Source organism: Anneissia japonica, unplaced genomic scaffold (genome assembly GCF_011630105.1).
Source record: "Anneissia japonica isolate Jap-2015-1 unplaced genomic scaffold, ASM1163010v1 scaffold287737_len543101_cov190, whole genome shotgun sequence".
Lineage (NCBI taxonomy): Eukaryota > Metazoa > Echinodermata > Crinoidea > Comatulida > Comatulidae > Anneissia > Anneissia japonica.
The window spans coordinates 22,553-39,804 of record NW_022726340.1 but is presented as its reverse complement, the minus strand read 5'-3'; the positions used below and the strand labels follow the sequence as shown (position 1 = coordinate 39,804).

General features: G+C 33.9%; 3 protein-coding genes and 1 long non-coding RNA gene across 10 annotated transcripts in view; 2 read left to right on the top strand and 2 right to left on the bottom strand.

Annotated features, from left to right (window-relative positions):
* The window catches only part of LOC117113103 (presenilin-1-like), a 20,210-nt gene extending 14,416 nt beyond the window's left edge, over nt 1–5,794 (top strand). For 3 of the 7 annotated variants that reach the window (XM_033256335.1, XM_033256340.1, XM_033256341.1), the window contains 4 exons: nt 1,062–1,067; nt 2,877–3,092; nt 3,368–3,480; nt 4,252–5,794. In XM_033256335.1, the coding sequence (XP_033112226.1) occupies nt 1,062–1,067; nt 2,877–3,092; nt 3,368–3,480; nt 4,252–4,407 (491 nt within the window). In that variant the 3' untranslated portion in view covers nt 4,408–5,794. Of the gene's footprint in view, nt 1–1,061; nt 1,068–2,872; nt 3,093–3,367; nt 3,481–4,251 lie in introns of all 7 variants that reach the window. The other 4 variants (XM_033256338.1, XM_033256339.1, XM_033256337.1 and 1 more) reach the window with 4 other exon arrangements.
* Nucleotides 5,795–7,115: 1,321 nt separating this feature from the next.
* Nucleotides 7,116–11,713, bottom strand: LOC117113104 (protein YIPF4-like). Its single transcript, XM_033256342.1, has 6 exons — nt 11,363–11,713; nt 10,782–10,956; nt 9,788–9,959; nt 8,572–8,649; nt 7,832–7,945; nt 7,116–7,360 (listed from the first exon to the last, which is right to left on the bottom strand). The coding sequence occupies exons 1-6, from the start codon at nt 11,505–11,507 to the stop codon at nt 7,223–7,225; spliced, it is 822 nt and encodes a 273-aa protein (XP_033112233.1). The 5' UTR covers nt 11,508–11,713; the 3' UTR covers nt 7,116–7,222.
* A 192-nt stretch (nt 11,714–11,905) lies between these two features.
* Nucleotides 11,906–14,270, top strand: LOC117113108. Its single transcript, XR_004446151.1, has 3 exons — nt 11,906–12,029; nt 13,085–13,362; nt 13,523–14,270. It is a non-coding gene; the product is annotated as an uncharacterized LOC117113108 (long non-coding RNA).
* A 136-nt stretch (nt 14,271–14,406) lies between these two features.
* LOC117113107 lies at nt 14,407–16,786 on the bottom strand. Its single transcript, XM_033256351.1, has 5 exons — nt 16,237–16,786; nt 15,652–15,714; nt 15,499–15,542; nt 15,116–15,235; nt 14,407–14,667 (listed from the first exon to the last, which is right to left on the bottom strand). Exons 1-5 carry the CDS (start codon nt 16,523–16,525, stop codon nt 14,605–14,607), a joined length of 579 nt encoding a protein of 192 aa, XP_033112242.1. The 5' UTR covers nt 16,526–16,786; the 3' UTR covers nt 14,407–14,604.
* Between the last annotated feature and the right edge of the window lie 466 nt (nt 16,787–17,252).

Below are 17,252 nucleotides of genomic sequence, written 5' to 3'. Positions count from 1 at the left end.
ATCAAACCATCCACATACTTACAGGATGAATCAGGTGGCACCGCTTCAATGGCAACTGTGGTGCTGATGGCAGTAATGAATTCTTTATAATAAAGGAGAGGCTTTGACTGATCCATCTGTTTTGTACCATCACAGCACTCATATCCAATAAGTACTACTATCTGACAAAAGACTGGTAGAAGACCCACATCCACATACGGTACTCACAGGGCACAGCTTTGATGGCGACGTGTTTGTCCGTGCTTAAGTCAAATGTCTAAAATCTGTATGTGTGTGCCTTAGCCAACACTCACTAGCTGATTGTATTTGAAAAGTAATGATGAGTATCAGAGACTGTACACGGTCACTGCAGTAATACTGTGGCTAAATCTAAGGCTGGGCACTTACTGCATTGTTCGACGGTCGTACGACTGTCAGCCATCGAATACTACTCCACTCCCTGTAAGTTTTTAACGATGCAACTTCGTCTGCTGATTGTCAGCTGCCCGAATAAATTTTCATAAAAAAGGATTTTTTGTTGCATGCACATATTGACGTTCTCCATGGAATCGCGTCAGCCAAAGACTGTTGTTTGCATGGAGTGCCCAGCCTAAGATTCTACTGGTACACTATTGTATATTACGTATGTTGCTAATCTGAGACTTAAGTATATCATCATTATTACCGTATAGTTAAACTGTGCTGGTCACCTAGCTAACTGTATTGCTGTGGCGGCACCAGTTGGGGTCTCCAGAGGGGCAGGACCCCTATCAGGGAACTCCACAATCTTGTCGGTTAAAAAACCAATCATTTTGTCAGTAAATACTGGATTGAAAACCAGTTTTTCAGCATGAATGTACCATTTCCAGGCATCTAGATGTGCCTACTCTTAAAATTTGCTCCAAATTTGGTAGGTGGGGTTTGTCCTTATCATGGATTTTAGATCTCTCACTGGGAACTTTGGGCCCCCTGTGAAGGACCTTTGACCCCTTGTTGGAGAATCTCTGTTGCTGCCACTGATTGTTGCTTTTCTTAAATTTTATGTCACTTACATATTTTTACTTTCTAATTTTTTTCCTCAGATAAAGGTAATATTTTTCATTTCTTCTCAATTCAAGTCTTGTTAACATGCCAATGTATTGATTGGCTACTATTTAGATTTTATTTCCTATTTTTTAGTATCGTATTAATGTTTGCTGAATGTTGTATGAAAATACAATTTAAAACTATTATTTTCGCACATGACAATTTCTCTATAGCTATATTGGTTAAAATGGTTGCCTTACAATCCCAGGGTCCTGAGTTCAAATCCTGTGACAGCACGGTTAAAACACACCTCCACTCCCTATAAAGCCTTGTAATGAGATTTCGCTGATAAAGCATCATGGTATTTTATTTATTTAAGGGGACTCCTGAATATCAGCCCACCTTCTACGATATACTAGAAGGGTCACCCTCTATAAATATGGTTGTAAAAATAGTAATAATAAAATTCTATGTTTAGTATTTTACTATAATATACTTCCAAGCTGTTCATTGCACAGTATTATTGATTAGTGCGCATGCATTGCAACGTATACAGTATTTGAAATGCACAATGCACCAACTTTTAGATTGCAATCCAAAAATTATTTTTCACCTTTTTATTGGATTTTCCTAATGACCATGCTTCTGCAGGGAAGTATTGTTGCTTTTGCTATTGATGTTTGTTTTTTGTGTATGTGTTGTGGTAGGTTATTAACCTATAGGTTGACTAACCTATGGCTAGTATATGTAATTGTATATTAATACTTTATGTGTTAATGTTCTTGATGGTAATTGCCAGCTAATTGGTAGATTAATTACACCTTATACTGGCTTATCCACTTTGTTATGCTCTTCACATTTAATTTATTAATATTCCAATAGTATAAACATAATGATCAGTGTAGCATGAAGCTGAATACTGTATCAGACTTTGAAAATTCTATAAGAAAATATTACTGTATCTTCTCACGTAAAAGACAGCCCCCTCCCTGTTTTACCATCGAAAATTCATACTTTTTGCTGCTTTTTTTGGCGTTGATCCTGCATCAGCTGGCTAAAAATGAAGCCAAATGTAGGGCTAATCTTAAATCTTCCAAATAATACCATTTAATGGGCTTTTAAATGTTCATCAGAATCTTACTTCCTCGTATTTAAAAATTGCGTTTATTCATGCTAACCATTGTAGGTTCATTTCAGTAGTAAATTCATGTTTTGTACGACGTGTTGCGTGTGTAAGACGACCCCCCCCCCAGTTTTTCTATCGTAATTTGCAAAGCTAAGCTTATGCGTGAGAATATACGGTGTACATAAATAAATACATACACATAATCTTTTAAGTACGCTAAAATTCATAAAAATCAAAAAAGAAAAATACCATATTTTTTACTAATCTTCTGAGGTTGCATTGAAATGAATTTCTTTAAAAGTTATTTAAATATATAATTAGTGTAAATAAAACCACAAAATTACAGCAAAAATAATAATTATTATTGGATATAGTTCTTGCAATGTACTCGTTCAAAATATACTTTTTAATGTATTTACTATATTGTACATAAAACATTAAAATAACTGTAAAATTAACATAAATAAAACCATACAGCAAAAATAATTATTATATTTGGACATACACTCAATCAAAAAATACTTTAATATATTATTATAAATAATACATAAAAATTACAGTAAAATTATTACTGTAATATATTTATTTAATTGTTATTAATGTGTACATCAATCTGGGGGTAAATAGAACTGAGATTAAACCCTAGCGGCAGTGCTACTAATGTTGTTAATGCTGTTTACTTTACTTGGCATGCATTTGCTTGCGTTCTTGTTCAAACACAACATGCACTCTGCTTTTTAAACAGATATTAACCTTATAGGCAACATGGACACAAATGAGGAAGAGGAAGAGAATGATGGGGGATTTGACGATGAATGGCAAGACAGGCAGAACGCTGAGCTTAGTAACAGCAGGGGATCTACAAACTCTGAGGATGCTAGGGCGGCAGTTAATGCCCTACGTCAAACATCTGATCAGGAACAGCAGACATCTAACCCACATTTGGATGATGAAGAAGAAAGTAAGTTTTTGATAGAGAGGGGCCTAGCTTTCTTTTCATATTTTTTTAAAATTATATTACCCATATTTCAATTTAAAAAAAGATTCCAATTCTGTTGATATTTCTTGATATAAAAAGATTCTTTTTCCATCATATAACTAGATACTGTTGGTATTTTATTTTTTATTATATTTCTTTAGCAGTACAAACATTGTAAAATACAAAATGATAGAGAACTGCAGAGAGAGAGAGAGAGCATTTGTATGCTAATTGTTTTTTTGTATTTTTTTTTATAGGAGGTGTGAAGCTTGGTTTGGGAGATTTCATTTTCTACAGTGTGTTAGTAGGAAAAGCATCGGTTACTGGTGACTGGACCACAACCATCGCTTGCTTTGTCGCTATTCTTATTGTAAGTTCTATTAATTTAATTATCAATTTATTTAAAGTTATCTTTCTGAGAGTATTATTTTGCAAACCGAAAAACCTTTTCAGTGGCGGATCCAGGACATCGAAATAGAGGGGGCCAAGGAAGGGACAAAAATGGAGGGTCTAGTTCACCTCAGCCCCACTGTGGTTGGGCTGAGTTAAGAAAGTTTATGATTCTGTCACCTAGATGTCCCGAAAATGGCACTTTCAGACTTAAATTTGAATATAATTTTCTATTTGTTCCATTTATTTTTTTTTAATTGGGGGGGGGGAGGGGGCGGTGGTGCCCTTGGGCCAGCTGTCTCTCCCTCCCCCTTGATACCGCCACTGTTTTGAGTATTTTACTAATTGCAGCATTGATACGATGATAATTGTATTATATTTCAGTAAGTTAGGGAAACCAAGTTTTCAATGGTTTACAGATATTTAAATATGAAAATTCTGATATTTGTTGCTAGAAATGTGTGGTTATATGCCAATACTATAGAAATGGTATTATTTTAAATATCCAATAATAATTGAAGGAGATATTTTATCCCTTCTAATTTTTAGTTTTTGTTAAATGTCTTATTTAAAAAATTTAAATGGTAGTATGGCTTTAAAATAATGATTGTTGTTTATTTGGCTTTTTATTTTTATACTAAATTGTTGTTGTGGTGAAGGAAATATTTACTAAATTAAGTCTGATGTATTTATAATTATAAAGAACAATCCTTCATTGTTTTATATTTCAAAATCTGTTTTTATCTTGCAGGGTTTATGTCTGACTCTGATTTTGCTGGCCATTTTCAAGAAGGCTTTGCCTGCCCTTCCAATATCCATCACCTTTGGACTTATTTTCTACTTTTCAACAAGTTATATAGTATTTCCATTCACAGACAGCTTTGCATCAGAACAAGTGTTCATATGATAGTTTCCACCTTCTGTGTTTATTGTTCGGTTGCAAGAAAGATATTAATTATAAGTTGGATATAGGACTTATTTATGCTCAAATGTATAAATAAATTGCATTTCTCTGTATTGGTTGGTACCAGATATATTTTCTAATTTTTAACACATTTTACAAGTATAAAATACAGCAAGCTTGATATTAGTGGAAAAATAATGCATATTTGTAAGGTATACCTCCTGATCTTAATTTCAATACTTAGATTGAGTATCTTTGTACTTTTGGGGATGGAATAGTACTCTGCTAATAAGAGATTTTGATCAGCGCGACAACGTAACCTTAGAACGAATTCACTAATAGGTGATTGTCCTACATTCTCTGCGCAACATAGATTTGTGCCAAACTGCATCCTAGAATCCAGACCCAACGTCCTCACATATGTAGATGACTTTGTAGTGACGTCATTACGTTCTATATCCTACAGTCATTGTGCAAATCAAAAGCTGCCTAATCTTGGCCTAACAAATGTAGGGTAAATTGAGTTCCACTGAAAATTTGTAGTACACTTAATAATTACAGTAGTGTGTTTAATTTCATATGCATTATTTTTCCACTTTAGGTGACTAGAAAGAAGATGTAGTTTATAGTCCCCCATTAACATTATGTACTAAAGTGCCAACTCCAATGTAATAGATTTTTGAAAATAGCTTTTATACTCCAGTAGTTGGTCATCTAAGTGCACAACTACTGTATAAACTTCTGATTGAAAAACTATAGCATAAATGTGGACAAGACGAAATTTGAACCTATCTTTACCATATGAACAGGTGGGGCTGCCACTTACTGGCCCTTTAAATGAAAGTTTCTAAACAGGCAGATTTATTTATTTTATTTGTAGATTGAGTGGTCTGTAAATATGAAAAAAATATTGTGACTCTCTAGACCTGGTCTTTCCTAATTCTGATCACAGATCTTAGTACTGTGCTGCATAAGTGGGCTGTACACTCCATGCCGACTTCGGTGGTAAAACCACTTAAGTTTGAATGCTAAGTTTACCTGTTGGATACATCTGTTGGATGTGGATTAATAAAAGATATACAGTACTGTCTGTTACATTTATTTTGATTCTTTTCCATTATTTTATTTTAATTACTTACTAGCATTTATATTGTGCCAAATTGCACAACAAAATGTTTGTTCTCTTGTATTATATACAGCTTTGCTAACATTGTTGTATTGCATTTTTTTGCATTTTTTTTAAATGTAGACTTCAAAAATACAGTAATGAGACTTCACTTCAGTTTGTTATATTTATTGACAAAACGATCGATGGTTAAGAATGCACTTGTTTAACAAGAACAAGGCAACAGTTCTTGTTTATATAATAAATATTATTGTACAAGATAAACTGGTTTACAGTGTTACACATTCTTCTATAATCAATTGTCCAAGGCCTTTTTTCAGCATACTGGGGGAGGCAACTCTCATAGCTTTAAAATCATCCAATTATAAAAACTGAAGTCTTGGCGGATTTGTGTAATGGTGTGTGGGTCTGTACATATTTTTTACAGATACTAAAATATAATTGAGAGATAATCTACAAAATATTAACACTACTTACAGGAGCTAATCAGGTGTCTATGTGTGGTAGACCATGATCATATTCATGTCTCGTGTCTAGATTAAAATAATGTATGCCTTAAGTTCATATGTTAAAGCTGAACATCAAAGCTTGAATTCACTCCAAAATGATTTATAAAAAATTGACAACATTTTACTTTTTGAAACATACACACTGATCAGCTTTTCTATATTATGTTTTACAGAGGATTTATATAGTGCAAATATGCATTTCAGAAATTATTGCTCAAGGCACTTAATTTCTCTGACCTGTAGATGCAATACAATCGTACACAAAGTGCAGATTCCAATACATGGGGTTTAATTCAGCTCTATCAATCACCTACATCATAACTCTTGAGTGAAGAGTTTTATTTGTCAAAAACATGTGACATGCCTAAATATGGTCATGACATCACATCATTGCCATATATAGGCACACCATGACTATATATGGCCATACAACAGTTTTTTTTTTTATGCGGACTAAACTTTACCGCTGCAGCACACCACATAACTTCTAACTGCATTCAAACATTTAAAAAATGAACTAGAAAGATGATTTTTTTTTCTAGAGGGGATTTTTGATGCCACTAATAATAGACTAGTTATCCATTATGATTTGCCCCTTTTAGCAACGTGACGTCAGTGTAAGCTACTGTAACCAAAGATTGTGCTATATTACAAATTGCCAAAAAAACGATTTTAAAGTTGATTCTATCTTTCTAGTTCCCTTTTAAAACCAAAATTGAAATTAAAGAGCTGAATATATACATTAAGTCGTACTCAGTTCATAATCAGTTGCACAATATAAAAATATGAATACTTAATTTGTATTACTGTATAATAATTTTTATAAAGAATCTATTTTCAGTGAATTTAGTACAGACTCGAGAAAATGCTGATGGTCCTATAATTCTATACCATAGCTAGTCATTAAAAACCATGTTATGTGTGCTTTACACCAGTCACCAAATCAAATCCCACATTTTAGGTACCTGATATAAGCTATAGGTTCACATCATCACATAAATTAACATGTTTATTGACACAGTTTTTTTTCAGATAATTATATATTTTTTTCAAACAAGAATCTATATTATATTGATAGGCATTTTCATATTTTTTATATATTTGTTACACTGTTTTCCAGGATTTTCTACCAAATAAAATATTCCAATAAAATTAAATAATTATATACAGTAATTATCCCTATTTATGCACCAGTAAATAAAGATAAAAAGTATATGTACAATAACAGGATGGGATAGAGAAGAAGGGGTTTCCTGTTTTTCAATTCATCCTGAACCAGCAGACACCCAGCACTGTACGATGACCAAGCAACACCAAAGAACTGTAGTAGTAAAAAAAATAGTTAATAATGGTTAGAGAAAACCTTCGATTCCTGAAACTTCAGTACTTATTTAAAATATTATTGTAAATTGATGAAAGAAGCAAATTTAAAGCCAGACAGCAATTAAAAAAAGAAACTGTATAATGTGTGGCAGAGAGAGCACAGTTACATTATATTTTATGTGTTTTTAATTGTACTATCATCTGGGTGGGCATTTGTGACCAAAAAATTGTAACTTAATAGGGCGTCTCCTTTTGGCGTGTCCCAAAGTTTCTACTGTATTGTAACTGGTTTTAAATGTATGAAACCGCATAAATATTATCACTGTGATATAACTTAAGTGTCTCTTTATAGAATGTCCCCTTATTCTTATTGGGATGTTCCCAAACATTCTTCTGTCATAACTGGTTCAAAATATTTTTAAAAAACCACATACTGTATATTATTCTATGATATGGAAATTATACATACCTTGACAAATAAGGCCAAGTAATGTAAAGATGATATGAATGGTAACAAGGAACCAGTGAAGATCATGGGTAACAGTGAGTAACCAATGACACCAAGGCACTGCGAATAGTTCACCTGAAATATACAGTAATAGCTTTAAGTACATGATACCATATTTATTTGAATAAACGTGCCACTTTGAATAAATTCCCCCTTCGAATAATTATAATAAATAATAATCCCTCAAATAAATACCAAAAGGCTTTTATTTTTTCCTCAATTAAATGACTAAACAAGCAACAATGGAACTAATGGAAGCAGCAACATTCTCAACACATTTTATTAATGTTCTACTCCAGTAAAATTACATTTTTTTTAACCTGGTTGGGATCAATAAGTCTTATGATCATGCAATAACACATTTTGATGTAATTATGTGTTGTAGTTTCACATTTACAGTGAAATTCAGGGGAGTTTATTTGAGTAAACATGTATCCATTTTACACACACACACACACACACACAAAAAAAGATGCCTTCCTCGAACAGATGCCTTCCTCAAATAAACGCCCCCCTCAAGAAACGCTTCTCAATAATACATACCCCGGAGGTTTATTAAACCTTGTTTAGAATCACTCCAAACCTAGACATTCACCTTGGGTTGACTTTAGATTATCATACCTTCTCGGTTGAAATTTAACGAATTAAAGTTTGTAATGCAATGTTAAAGCTAATTGAAATGAGGAATTGCAGTAACGTACCTCGCCTCCAAGTACTCTTGCCAGAAGAAATATAATTAAAGATCCAGTGATCCAAATAGTTATAATCCAAGATACAACCTAATTACAATCAAAATTAAGTTTAATACAATGATCCTATGTTAATATATTGTCTATATTTAAAATCTGTTAATATTACATTTCTGCAGTTAATTAGAGGTGTGTATTGTATGCTAAAAGATGGTGGGTGCGGCTAGATATAAATGATGGCACTAGATGGATTCTAGCAGCCAGCGGGCATAAACTAATGTGTGGTTGTGAGCAAGAGGACAGGTTTACTGCTGCAGGGCAGGGGCCATGAGGCCGTGCTGAAGGGCATGTCTAGATATGAGAGCACTTGTTGAACTTCAATGAGTATTTTTATATCGTGTGGCAAGCCAGTTGGCAAGTCTTGATATGTAAATGATGCCATCTGTTGTGTTTAGTTATGTTGCATTTATTACAGCTGAGTAATAATAGTTGCAGTATTACTATTACTAATGTAATAATAATATAGATTAATACTAATAAATAATAATATAATAACAATGTAAATAATAAAAATAACAATAGTAATAATAATATACAATCGAACTTGCCTATAAAGTTGAATCCAAAATGGCATTAAAAAATTGTTCAATAAAGTTTGATTTACAGATACGGTATTGCACAACAATTTAGCATGTAAAATAATACCCTATTCAGACTACACTCTGTTGCGATCGGTTGCGATGTAATCGGTGGTAATCCAAAACTGATTACTCCCGATCGCAATCAAAGAACGCATTCAGACCAACACAAACTAATTTTACATTCTAGGGCCTAGGCCTCCGGTGGCTAGGCCTATGTTGAGTGACCTCAGCCAAACAGTGCCTGTGGAATTCGTTGTGATTCGTTGCGATCGGATTCCGTGGTAATCGGGAGTAATAAAGATTGTAGCACCCAATCGCAACGGGTAACAATTGCGTAAATAATAAAAATAACAATAGTAATAATAATATACAATCGAACTTGCCTATAAAGTTGAATCCAAAATGGCATTAAAAAATTGTTCAATAAAGTTTGATTTACAGATACGGTATTGCACAACAATTTAGCATGTAAAATAAGATTGAGACAGTCTAACTTCAGTAATAATAATGTTGATATTTTAATGATCATTATGATGATTATAAAGATGGTAATTTCTAACATCCTGAAACAAACAATTAACACTCACCCTAAACTGTCCATACACTGAGATGAGCGAGAAACAGAGCACCACAAGAAGTGGCCCCCAGAAATCAGGGCTATCTCTCACTATCTGACGCTTAAAGCCCAAGAATGAACACGGGAATATGACACAGCGAATCTTGTAATATATGTCTTTCAGATCAATATCAAGCTCCTCCCTACAATAAATCAAAATACAAAATTAGACTAATCTGTAATCTGTAGTGGGTTTCGGACTGATGATTATTATCATCAGTTTCAGTCCCATAACCTGTTAGCTAGCCACTTTCACAATTTACATCCATTTTTGTCTGTTTTTAGTTGCCCTTCCAACTTCCACAGCACCATTAAGTGATATTGTTTGTCCAGAGTTTTCCCTTGGTCTTCCCTACTTCTGTTTGCCAATTACACAGCCCTGCAAGATCAAAGTGCCACTCTGCCTGTGGATACTGTATGTTCAAACCATTTGAGTTTTCTGGTCTTGAAAAGTAAGTAAATTGTCCATTTGCCCAATGTCAGTGTAATCCGTTGTGTAACCTCTGCATTTGTTACAGGACTAAATAAATACAATGATTCTTGATGGTTTTTTTTAAAGAGAAGGATGGAAATTGGGTATAATCTTATTAGGAATCAAAGCCCAAGATAAACACATGATAATAAAGGTAATAACAATAATAAAAGATAAAATCATAAAAATATATTATAAAAACAATACCGTAATACTGTAATAACTGAATAATTTATGTAGCTCAGGTTAAAAATTATAATTACATCAATGATGGCAATGATAAAGATTAGGATGTGATGATAATGATGGTGATAATGATTCATAATGAAGCCTGATGATAACGACGATAAGGATGATGACAATGGTGATTAAGAATACCAAATTCATGTTATAGCAAGTAAAATATACACTTTTAAATTTTCAATAGCAAAAAAAAATGTTTAACAAGATTCAATAAAAAATATACTACGATATGAAGAACAATTGTTCTTACAAAAGAGGTGTTTCGTTATCATCATCGTCGTCATCAACTTCCAAAAGCCAGCCATAATCTTTTTTCTGGAGGAAACTTGTGGCACCCTTTCTCTTTCTTGCAGTAGGTGTTTGCCCTTGACCTTCATCGTAGTCCATGTCACCAAGGTCTACTTTTGTATCAAATGATCCTGACACTAAAAAAAAAACACCATTTAGACAAATATTTACGCCATTTGTTAATAACAGTATTAATACAATTAAGGAAAATGTTTAGCAGCATGTTAATGTGTAAAGTGGGCAGGGAGTGTGTCAGACTTCTACGCTGGGCCGTTGGGTTCCGGTCAATAACCACAGTGTAAAAAAAAAAAAAAATAGGCCCCTACTACTAAATTATTACTGTACTATAATAATACAAACAAGGAGGTATAAATACCTCACCTTGATTAATCATAGTTTAAGAAAAAAATAAAAATTAATGTTTTTGTTAAAATGTACTATGTTTACATATAGAGCAGAGTCTGAGTGAGTATCAGTATGTGACAAATGAATGAATGAACTTCAAGGAGACCCAGAGCCAGGCTCCAGGGTGACGATACGTACTGCTGTTCCCTTGGTCGTAATCGCCAACTTGCTGGCTAGGCCTAGATGAAGCTGGATTTATGTATTCGAACTCATTTTGCTTCTCGGCCCTAAAACTCTGATCGTCGTTGTACTCCGGCGACGTATAGCCATCATATTGACTCATTATGCCTTTTAGTACTTGAACTAGCCTAGGCCTAGTAGGTTTATTTATGAATACTTTCCTTTATTCTTCAGGCTAAGCAACTTCTTCCCTTCCCAAAAACTACACGTAAACAGCTAGCCAGCGCGACGCGTTTACACATTTCTTCAATGCGTCATCATTCAATCGCGTGTACAGTTTATTTACCTTCAGAGAGACGACCGAGGAAATACACTGCGCAGTGCAGCTATAAAGATAATAAATAGCAGAAGATAGAGCAGCTTCCCAATAGTGGAACATCCGTTAAAAAGGCATTGTGGGTGCAAGGAGAGCAATTTTACTGCAACCGCACGACGGCGCTATATAAAAATAATAAAGGCGCTGCTCTTGTTTGCTTGTTTCCTTTAGTTTCTCCACTTAGTAAAATGTTCAAATTTTACTGCAACCGCAGGAGGGCGAATGTTCCATAGATTTTAATGCAAATACGCGGAGCAGCTCATTCTTCTGCTATTTAAGTTCTTTGCTAGGGCCTAGAAAATGTAGCAAGTAAGCAGGGTTAAAATCTTTTTTTTTTAAATATTTTTTTATAGAAAGTCGCAGCTTACTTACAATTGTTTGTACCACCACCCATCCAGCATGCAGTACTAAGTTGGGTATTAGGCCCTGGCCTAGCTACTAGTACTAGTGACCTAGCTAGGCTAGGCCTATAGTACTAGTACTAGGCTAGAGCCGTTTGGCAAGCCAGGTCTGCGTTGTTGTCTGTGACCGCACTTCTTGCCCGGCGTCCATAAACTAGGCTTATAAGGCCTTGGCTAGGCTGCTCATAGAGTACATACTATTTTCTCTGTGGGCTGCTAGAGGGTAGGTGGTTGTATGCCAAAGTGTAAGTTGGTCAAGGTCAAAACATTTTTTGACACAGAAAATAAATAGAGACTAAAAAACTTATAAAGTCTAGCCTAGGCTAGGATGTTAGGCCCTAGGCCCATAGTACTGTAGGGCCTTGCTGGGACTGGGGGGTATTTTAGATGACTAGGCCTATTATTCCATTGCTTGTCCCATTTTAAAGGCAAGACCTAGGGTTTCTGTTCTGCTTCTTTCTTTGCCACTTTTGTTTATATTTTGTATGAAAAAAAAAAAAATTTATAATTTTACTGATGAAATTTTAATGTATTGGCAAATAAAGTGATTTTACTACTTTGGCGGATGGAATCCTGGGCTTAAATTTCTTTATAGGTCCAATTTTCATTCTGACGCACTGCTGGACCTTTTTAGTGGTTAAGTGACTCAACATATACATTACAGTACTGCAACTTTGGCCAATTTGTAACTTATAAATAGAAGCTGTGTTGAACCATGACCTTTTGATTTGCTAATGATAGTACAATTGGATTAAAATGATATTAATATAAATTTATTTATTATACTATAGTGAGAATTGTAAAATATTGTTGTTGATTATTAAAACCTCACATGGAACAACTTGATTTCAGGAATCCTAATCCTATTTATAACATTTCTTTAGTGTATGTTCTGTGTGTGCAGAGTGCATCCTCAGTAATAGAAGTGTAATATGGTACATAATACTGTATTTTTTTCAACAGTAAATTTCTAGGCCTTCAACAGATAATTTCTAGGCCAGGTTGACATCCAGTGCTCTCATAAAACATGGTTATCAGACAAATTCGAAACTTTTTCTCAAGGAAAGATCCACAACTATTGAAGAAACGACTCGCCATAATATATGCTGCCTCAGTTTGGTCTATTTTTGGAATAGCGTTTGTGAAATACAAGTCCAATAAAGATGCCTTCCAAAAACCGTTAAAGGTGGATGAAAATGAAAAGCCAAGCTGGAGAAGAAACAAAGATGAACAATATGCAAGTAAGTTTGCTTGCTTCATTCATCTACTTGGTCTGTTGAAATTAAACATCCTCAGCTACTGAGCTGTGTCTCTGTGATTGGTAGTTTTGTTGCAAATAGAGAGGATGTTTTCCTATATTGTACGGTGGATAAAGTCAATCTTTAATGTTATTCTTTGCAGGAAATCAAGAGATTGCCGAGCATGTAGGAGATAATGTTTACACTCCCCTTGAATTTCTAGCCTAAATCTGATCGGATGATAAGTAACGATGATGTACTGCACTGTTGCATGTCAAGATACTATAAAACCTCGAATAGAAGCCCTGGGCTTCATTTTTTTTTTTTTTTTTTTTTTGCAAACTTTGGATGGGCTTCTTTTCGAGATGGGTTTCTTTTCAAGATCCATGATCTGTAAGAAATTTTTGCAAAAATTTTTTTTTCATGTGCCTGCCTCCTCTTTACTTGTAACTGTTGGATTGTTAAGGATTGGAGAATATTTTACACTCAGTGGCTGGAATTCCTGTGGAAGAGTTAAACAACTAGTTTATAGGCCACACAGTAAATATTGAGGCATTTTTGAGGAATATAATTATTTAATAGGAAAATACACTTGTGTATACAGTATTACTTTGTTTTGTAATATAAAGATGTGAAGTATTTTAAGTGAATACAGAATACAAAATACTGCACAGAAATCTTTGTCTGTATAAACTTGTTTTGTTGACTGACCTCATAAATTACACATAATCAACTTGAAAACTACAATTCAATATTTGATTTACTTTGTACTATACATTAGCTTTTAGTTGAAAACTAATTTCCATGACATTAAAGATACAAAAATAATACCATTACTATATGTTTTACATAGAGCTGTAAATTGAATGGCAGTGAATCTATGGATTGTTTATTTATATACTGCAAATCTGAAAAAAATTGGAATTCTTTTGATATATCATTAGAGGTTGATAAATTATTTGATCCTGTCAAATATGCAATTTTTCTTTTTTAATAATATCCAGTTGATATTAACTAGCAGACCATGCTACAAAGTATGACGAAAGTTTCCATGCCAATTCAACCTATTATACAAAAGTATACTGTAGGAGCTATGCCACACCTCAAGCGCATTGAGGCTTTGATAGCGCTATATAAATCCAACTACATTACATGACCAGTTGGTGTTGAGGGCAGCAAACAGATATGAATCTGTATTATTGTTGGTTCCTCATGTAACAGAATTTTGCTATAATTGTTTAGCTTTCACCTAAGGCCATCAACACTTGACGGCGTTTCTGGGTCTTCTGCTCCAACATCAGAATGAATCTTTTGAAATATAAAAAAGTTATTTCAGTCAGTTTTTAGATTTGTGGAAACATGACAAGTTTAGCAACTCGGGCTTATTATTATTACTATAGTAATTACTTAATGCGTAGGTCGGTAGGAAAAGTTTATTTTTTTTTACCAATGTGTTTATGCCTAAAACAGAAAATACACAAAAATACAACAAAGATCATTGATCAATCTATATTGAAGAGCAAAACGGTTGCATAACACTGTTGCATTGCCTACCATCGCAATTCCAGGCCTATTCTAGCCTTTTTAGCTCATTAAAAAATATTTTTCATTATATTCGAGAAAAAAAATAAATAAAATGCAGACCCTCAATTTCTAACATCTTGGATCGGTCGGGCATGGCCTACACAATAATTTTATTTTATTTATTTAGTCTTATTTAAATGACAAAATAAATATATTAATTAATTTCACTCACAGCTTCAGCTATAGCAATCCAGTCCAAAGCCTTAATGAACACATCGTTGTTAGAGGGCTCACCATCCAGTTTCCAGTACATCAAGCTATCAAACTTCTTCTCAACACTTACAACTCGATCCTAAACAAAATAAAATGTACCATCCATTATGCATTAAAAAAGATGATATGTGTGATTTCTAGACAGATCCAAGGGGAAACACATTGCCTTAGCCCACTCATTTCAGACTACAGTATTACACAGGCTTACCTTTCAAAATATCCTAAACATTGATTTAAAATCTGAAGATAATATAATAACAATAATACTGTACAGTATTGTAATAATTTTGGAAAAACCAATAACAATAATAATTGCAATGACAATACAGTAAAACGTCATACCTCATCCTCTGAAAATGGCTTACATGATTCCTTCAAGACAACACCTGGGAAAAAAAATGTTCAACACAATAAATTACTGAATAGGAACACATATTTTTGAATTATTTTATGTATTTAAAACAAAATTCCAGTTGTTGCAAGCTGTTTAAATACCTGCAAAGCCTTCTGGAACTTCAGTACTTTTTCCACACAGAGGTCGGCCTCTAAATGATGAACCTAATATCAAAAAAATAAAATCAATATGCAAATTATTATTGAAATCACTATGCAAATCATTTTATGCACATGGGTCTGCGGGAGTTCATTAAACACTGACGCGATAGGTTTGTATTGGAGATAGACGCGTCGTAGAGTATACTATTAAACAAATTCTTTAAGCCTTTAAATCACAGTCTAATTGTGACCTAGCATGTCATGTTCCAAACTAAATGGCCTATGAATGCGCCCTTTTTACACTGTCCCTAAGTCACTGAGTTAATAAATTATTACTAGGGTCTAGGGATTAAGGCCCCAGGCCTCTATTAAAAAAGGATATAGGCCTAGGGCCTAGAGATTATGGAAAAGGTTTAAAAAGAAGAGCGACCAAACTGGTTCCTGAATTACGTGATTTGAAATACAACCAGAGGTTGGCAATGTTTTTTTTTTCTACTCTATCAACAAGTATCTACTGACTAATGACCAAATAGTTGTATTTGTATACATTTAGACAAGGTGGGTCTAGGCCCTAAGCCTACTTACTACTGTAACTTTCGCTAGGCCTTGAAGGGGATGTGATCGCGTGAGTAGTTGTCACGGCTCCAGTGGTGTTGTTGACGTAGCAGATAGATGGCGGGCCAGAAGTTAATTTTAGATGAGTGGAAACGCTTGCATCCCCATCACAGCAAATTTCACATGGAAGAATTTGAATATCAGTAGTCGGTAATTCCGCAAATCTTTTAGAATCAATGTATACAGACATGATATCAGCGTTCAAAACTTTTTCCTTTGCCTTAACACTCGACGAACAACCGCGCGAAATTTTAAGCATACGATTGTTGTTTACGCTCTCAGGTCATAGGTTGGTGACCTCAAATGTAAACAAAAGCACATGGTCCACACCGGCAAACAGCGAAAAATAGTATTGAGTTTTAACAGTATTACAAAATAACAAATCAATAATATATTAATCATATGTAGGCCTATTAGACATCAACGTTTCTTATCTTCTTATTATTAAGCCTGAAGTTTAAAATTTGGTATTTTTTAGTAGAGAAACGCAATTCTTGATATTGCTTTTTTATCATTATTGTTTGACCTGATATTTTTTTTTTTTATTGATACTGTAAAACCTCGAATTGAAACCCTGGGCTGCTTCTGTATTTTTTGCGAACTTTTGATGGGCTTTTTTGAAATGGGCTTCTTTTCGAGATGGGCTTCTTTTCTAGACTACTTTTGCAAAGTAAGTTGGGGGGGGGGGCTTCTTTTCAAAATGAATGCTGTAAATTTTGTGAATTTGTATTATAAAACAATAAATAAGGCCACTGTAACATCAATCTGTATATCATGTAGTGTATTTCACTGGCATTAAATCACCTAAACTACTTTATAAACCAAGCTTGTATTTAATTTATTTTGTTTTCTGAAATTTATGTACAGTGTATGTACTCTACTATATCGAAAATAAGCCTATGCTATCTTGAAAAGAAGTCCATGTTAAAGAAGGGGGCTTCAATTCGAGATGGGCGTTATCTCGAGATTAAGCCCACTGGGCTTCA